The sequence below is a fragment of the Alexandromys fortis genome, unplaced genomic scaffold, assembly GCF_014885135.2.
Source record: "Alexandromys fortis isolate MF-2015 unplaced genomic scaffold, M_Fortis_MF-2015_v1.1 scaffold_152, whole genome shotgun sequence".
NCBI classification, from domain to species: domain Eukaryota; kingdom Metazoa; phylum Chordata; class Mammalia; order Rodentia; family Cricetidae; genus Alexandromys; species Alexandromys fortis.
The window spans coordinates 1761139-1767647 of record NW_026068045.1 but is presented as its reverse complement, the minus strand read 5'-3'; the positions used below and the strand labels follow the sequence as shown (position 1 = coordinate 1767647).

The window sequence follows — 6509 nt, the reverse complement described above, 5'->3', positions numbered from 1 at the left end:
GCAGAGGCAGGTGTATCTCTGTGAGTTCGAGGCCAGCCTAGTCTACAAGAGCTAGTTCCAGGACAGGATCCAAAGCTACAGAGAAATTCTGTCTCAAAAAAAAGAAAAAATAGAGAGAGAAAGAAAGAAAGAAAGGAATAAGGAAAGAAAGAAAGAAAGAAAGAAAGAAAGAAAGAAAGAAGGAAGAAAGAAAGAAAAAAATACACTAAGACCACCGTGGTAGTGCATAGCTTTAATCCCAGCACTCAAGAAGCAGGGGCAGGCAGATCTCTGAGTTCGAGGTCAGCCTGGTCTCCAGAGTGAGATCCAAGACAGCTAGAGATACACAGTAGAGAGACCTCTCTCAATAGAAGAAGAAGGAAGAGGAATTAAAATAGAAGGAACAGGGGCTGGAGAGATGGCTCAGTGGTTAAGAGCACTGCCTGCTCTTCCAAAGGTCCTGAGTTCAATTCCCGGCAACCACATGGTGGCTCACAACCATCTGTAATGAAATATGCTGCCCTCTTCCGGCCTGCAGGCATACACACAGACAGAATATTGTATACATAATAAATAAATAAAATAAATATTTAAAAAAATAGAAGGAACAATTTCTAGAACAAAACGAGGGCTGGAAAGAGTGATCAGTAATAAATTCTGTGTGAGCACACACCGAACTTCATCCCGGGAACCATGGAGAGGTGGCTGTCTCTGACCTCCATAATAATAAACTATGTAGCCCAGCCAGTGGAGTGCTTGCTCAGCATAACCAAGACTTGGTTCCCATCCCTAGTACCAGAGAAAACCGGCATGGCAGTCTATGCCTAATATCCCAGAACTTGGGAGGTGGAGGCTGGAAGATCAGGAATTCAGGGTCTTCCTCCACTACACAGAGATTTCCAAGATAGCCTGGGCTACATAAGACCCTATCTCAGAAATGAAGTATAAATAAAATACAAGTGAGTGACTGCAACAATTTGCCACAACACAGAGATAAAAGACAAATAACAACATCATCGTGAGCCATGTTGTCGGGCACGAGGACGTACCCCGTGAAGTTTAATGCACAGGAGGCTGAGGCAGGAAGATCACAAGCTCGAATCAGCCAAGACTGTCTCAAACACCACACACAAGAAAGAGCAAGATTTAACTTCATAAAGTATGTCATCATTGCTTTTAAATTAATCAATAAAGACATATTACACTATAGAAAAAATATACACTCATATTAAGACAGTTTTTGACAAGGGAAATAATAAATATTCATCATAATGTTACCTATGGTTGGAAGGAAAGGAAGGACTAGAGAGGACTCAGTGGGTGGAGCCTGTTAACCTAAGTGTGAGCCTTAAAGGCTGGGTAGTGGGTGGAGTGCAACACCCGAAAGCTGTCCTCTGGTTCCCACATAGACCCTGTAGCATGTGTGTGCATGTCCAGGCACGTAAAATGAATAGATGTTAATAAAGAAGAAAAAAGATAATCTAAGCTTGGTGGCACACATCTTTAATCCCAGCCCGTGGGAGGCAGAGGCAGCCTGAGGGTTCTGGGAGGCCTTTCCAGAGCAGCCTGGTCTACAGAGCGAGTTCCAGGACAGCCCCTGTCAGCCGTCAGCAAGGAGGAAGGGTTTGTTGGTGATGTCGTGGGATGGGAAGGGTTTCGGCTTTGGCTTTGATCCTTATAAATCTTGTCTTGTAAATATCATATTTTAAAAACAACAAAGCAGAGCTGGGATAGTGGTTCATGTCTGTAATCCTTGCTCTTTAGACTCAGAGAAATCGTCACAAATTGGAGGTGAGCCTGGTCTACATGCCAAGTTCCACTCCAGCTAATGCTACATAGTCTCCAGACACAAAAACAAAACAGAAAAGACCGGGTGTGGTGTGTCCTGTGGTCCCAGAGCTAGGAAGGGCAGAGGCAGGAGGACTGGAGGGCCAGTCTGCTATATAAAATAGATCTATCTCTAATAAAATAAATAATGAGATAAAACCAAAAACAAAGGGAAACTTGAAGCATATATCAGTGGCTGTAGCCAGCTGCAGAGCAGAGACAGCTGCAGCTTAGATGATTGCCACACAAGTGCGAGGGCCAAAGTTCAGGTCCCAGCACCCCACAGCCAGCCAGGCATCGCACACACAGGCACGTGCGCCTGCACACAGTGTTAAAAGATCAATTTTGGAATGAGATTTTGCTTATAGATATCATCTGCAGCCCCTATCTAACCCTCATTGAGTCAGACTTTTGGTCTGCAGGCTTTGGAGGAATGCCACAAGGAAGAAAAACAAGAACCCCAAACCCTGAGGCAAAAAGACTATTAAGGCAAGGCCTTAAGAATTAGATGAGGGGAGGAGAGGTCTGCAGCAAATAGGGGAGCTCCAGGGTGAGAAGACATCTTGGGATACCAACAAGGGAGACAGTCAGATGAGAAGAGAGAAGAGAGGGGCTGGAGAGATGGCTCAGTGGTTAAGAGCACTGGCTGCTCTTCCTGAGGACCCTGGTTTGATTCCAACACCCACATGGTGGTTCAGAACTTTTGTTCCAGGGGATTTGACAGACACTCACACAGACATATATGCAGGCAAAAATGCCAGTACACATAAAGTACCAATAAATAAGTTATTAAAAAAAAAAAGAAGGGGGCTGGAGAGATGTCTCAGAGGTTAAGAGCATTGCCTGCTCTTCCAAAGGTCCTGAGTTCAATTCCCAGCAACCACATGGTGGCTCACAACCATCTGTAATGGGGTCTGGTGCCCTCTTCTGGCCTGCAGACATACACACAGAATATTGTATACATAATAAATAAATAAAATATTTAAAAAAAAAAAAAGAAGGATGAAACAAAAAAGGAAAAGAAAAGAGAAAATATTTCCTGAACTCACATCAGAGGGCCAGCCTCTGGCTCGGGCAGCCCAATGCCTTTCTTCTAACAACTGCGACTGGAAGGCAGCTTTAGCTCTGATTTGGGGAAGATGAGATAAATGCACCAACTGCCAAGTGAAGAAGATCTAGCAGTGAGAACCTGCTCTTTATCCCTTTACTTATGGGAGAGTCGGGGGGAAACTTCCAGAGCAGAGTGGAGGAAACCAGGAGCCGGAGTAAGATGAGGTCCTGCTACTTGCCTGAAAGGGTGGACATAGTCTCTTTCTCCCAGCCAACCCTTTCTTTCACAACACTGAGGGTCAGATTGGGCTCCTGGGCAACTGGGTAGTTCAGGAGGGGATCTCAGCACAGGCTTGAGGCTCTCTGGAGTGCAGGCCACTGGCTTGTGTGTCAGATGTTGCTCTCAGCCTCCGTGGTCTTAGAGCCGGGAACACCATTACTAGCTGTGCTCCCCATTTGGAAAGCTTCTTTTTCCACCCTTCCTCTGTTGCTGGGGACTAAATCCAGGGGTTCTCTTGATATACAGTGACCCCGGTATTCACCTACACTCGAGGCTCTGTATCCTTTCTCAATCGCTGTTTCTATTGAGATTTTCTTAGAGGGTTGCTGTGTCTCTCAGGGTACCAGATGCTGAGTTTATTCCCACAATAGTAAGTTCAGTTCCAACTCTGGGGAAATGTGGGGCCCACAGAAAGAAGTAATTACAGCCACCAGAGGGACAGAGGTCTTATAAGTAAGGGAAGGGGACAGATACCCGTATCAATACAGAGACAGAGGCAGGCTCCCAAGCATCGGAGGCGTGCACACAGACTCAACAAAGCAGACAGAGGGCCACAGAAGATAGATTCAGATGGACCCAGATGGAGCCAGAGCCAGGTCTGGGCACAGAGAGACTCAGCAGCTGATGGAACAGAAGAAGCCCAGAGTGGTTGCTGGCAGGGGAGGGTCAGGAGGGAAAGCCAGGCAGTGGCCTGGCCAGGGTCTGTCATACCGGGTGGGAGGAGGGTTGACCACACAGCTGCGGCTGCTGCTGCTGCTGAGCTCCCAGAAAGGTGTCCAATTCCTCGTGGCTCTGCAGAAAGGGGTCTTCTTGGGAACCTGGGCATCCCAAGGACTGCAGTCTCCTCCTGAAACACACATTGCCACCACCGCCCTTGTAGCCAGTAGTCAGTGATGGGCACCAGGAACGAACAGTTCCTCAGCCCAGCCTTGTTGTTTGGTCCCAGCCCAGCCCTTCCTGTTAGCATAGGCACAGCTCAAACCCAAACTGAGCTCGGTGCTGGCACAGCGGGCTTCAGACAAGAACGACCCCTGCTGGTACAAAAGCAGTACTGTCCTCCAGAAAGGAAAGGAAGGGCTAGCTGAATTCTCCTTGTTTGGTTTCTGATGACAGCCTCCCCTCTTACTCAGCTATGGAAGAAGTCAGCGTTCCTTCCCTCTGCATCTGAGGCTCAGAATTAACATCTGTTCGTGAAGGGTGGGTGATACTTTAGACATCCAGAAAAACTATAGACAGGCATCACGAAAGCACTCGAGATGTTCATCCAGGCCTGTGGGAAGGCATTGCTGTTCTCCAAGTTCCCACAAAACCAAAGCTGGGGAGGGTGGGGGAGCTGGAGAGATGGCTCAGTGGTTAAGAGCATTGCCTGCTCTTCCTAAAGGTCCTGAGTTGAATTCCCCACATGTGCTCACAACCATCTGTAATGAGATCTGGTGCCCTCTTCTGGCCTGCAGGCATACACGCAGACAAAATATTGTTTACATAATAAATAAATATTTTTTAAAACAACAAAACCAACGCTGGGGCAAAGTCCCAGGGGGCATCTCCCTTGTTCAGCAAAGCCCCCTGTGCCCATGCTCAAGGGCTGAAGAATGCTGAACCACTCACCAGAGCTAAGGGCTTGTCTACAGTCCGTGCCTTGATGGTGGCTGACCCTGGACCCTCACGGGGATAAGCCCCTCCCCACCTTCTCTTTTTCTACTTCCTCTATTTTGGGGAAGTGGTCAGGGATTTTCCAGGAGATAGGGAACACGAGGGTCCCCCTCCCCAAACTTGCTAAGCACATGCAGAGCTCTGAGTAAGGCAGCTGTCCCCAGCCAGGCATGATGGCCTATGTCTGTCATCTCAGCACTTGAGAGGAGATTAGGGGGATTGCAAATTTGCAACCAACCTGACCTACCTGAAACTCTGTCACAAAAATAAACAAAAACAACTAACAAACTACCAGGCATAAAACTCCAGGTGTTGCTGGCTGCAGCTGCATCCAGGACATGAGTCGGCCTTTGCCTGAAATGGGTAGGGTGACCGAGCCTGGGGAAACACTACCAACTTCCTTCAAGAAACCTAAAGTTCTCGGGGCCCATTTCCTGTCTGTAAAAAGGAGAGGCTGGGTTACATAATAATCTCCAGATTTTTTGACACCATCGAATGGGACTATGAAACTCAAAGGGGACCCACTCAGCACTCCCTCCCTCCCACTCCCACTGAGGAGAGCCCTTGGTTAGCCTCGCCAGGGCTCATCACAGGCCAGGCCCTGATTCTCCCAAGCTTCAGTCATTTCTCAGAGACCCTTGTTTCTCCAGAGAAATCAGTGGCAGAGAAGGGGGTGGGGCGAAGACACCAGGATCTGTCTATTACTTTCTCCAAGGTTTTGAGAGGGGAAGGGAGGGGTCAGGAGGTGCCCTGGGGACTCACCTGCTCATTGGGTCCTGTAAATCCTTGTCAGGTCCCCAACTGTGTCTTTTGAAGAAATCATTGGTGTGGTTATGGGTGCGGAAAGCCCCACATCTTCTAAGGGGTGAGGCGTGGGCGCCATCACTGTCTTCCTGTTTCTGTTTTCTCTTTCTCCCCAACTCTTCCTCGACCTCCTCTTCCTCCAGCTGCTGACTGGATTCAACTTCAGACAGGCAGCATTGAGTGTGGCCTTGGGACACTGGGCCTTCACCTACGAGAGACTCCTCTGGGGCCGATTTGTTCATGGAAGGTACACGGAGACAGCTCTGAACAGAGAAGAAAGAGAAGGGTGAGCAGCATTCTAGAACCTTGGAACCAGGGATGGTGCTACAGACCTTAAAGAGGCTGAAACAGAAGGATGGCCCTGAGTAGGGGCCGGCTAAGCTGGGCTGCATGAGGTTTGTACTAGTTTGGGCTAAGGGTGAGGCCCTGTCTTTAAAAAAAGAAGGAAGCTGTGAATGGTTGGCACATTCCTTCATCGCCAGCACTGGAAAAGCAGAGGCAGACTGGTCTCAGCAAGATCGAGGCTACTGTGGCTTGCCTGTAGCAAATTCCAGGTCAGCCAGGACTATATAATGGAATCCTATCTTTTTATTCATTTATTTATTTATTTTTCAAGACAGGGTTTCTCAGTAGCTATGGAGCCAGTTCTGGGACTCACTGTGTAGACCAGGCTGGCCTCGAACTCATGGAGATTTGCCTGCTTCTACTTCTCAAGTGCTGGGATTTAAAGGTGTGAGATCCTATAGAAAGAAAGAAAGAAAGAAAGAAAGAAAGAAAGAAAGAAAGAAAGAAAGAAAGAAAGAGCCGGGTGGTGGTGGCGCATGCCTTTAATCCTTTAATCCCAGCACTCGGGAGGGAGAGGCAGGCAGATCTCTGTGAGTTCGAAGCCAGCCTGGTCTACAAGAGCTAGTTCCAG

At 48.1% G+C, this 6509-nt stretch overlaps 1 protein-coding gene across 4 annotated transcripts in view; it reads right to left on the bottom strand.

The window, feature by feature from the left end:
• Window positions 1-6509, bottom strand: part of Arhgef2 (Rho/Rac guanine nucleotide exchange factor 2) — a 57247-nt gene that overhangs the window by 38217 nt on the left and 12521 nt on the right. For all 4 annotated transcript variants that reach the window (XM_050166383.1, XM_050166381.1, XM_050166382.1 and 1 more), the window contains exons 2-3: window positions 5552-5856; window positions 3848-3983 (exon numbers count right to left, since the gene is read on the bottom strand). In XM_050166383.1, the coding sequence (XP_050022340.1) occupies window positions 3848-3983; window positions 5552-5856 (441 nt within the window). The remainder of the gene's footprint in view (window positions 1-3847; window positions 3984-5551; window positions 5857-6509) is intronic.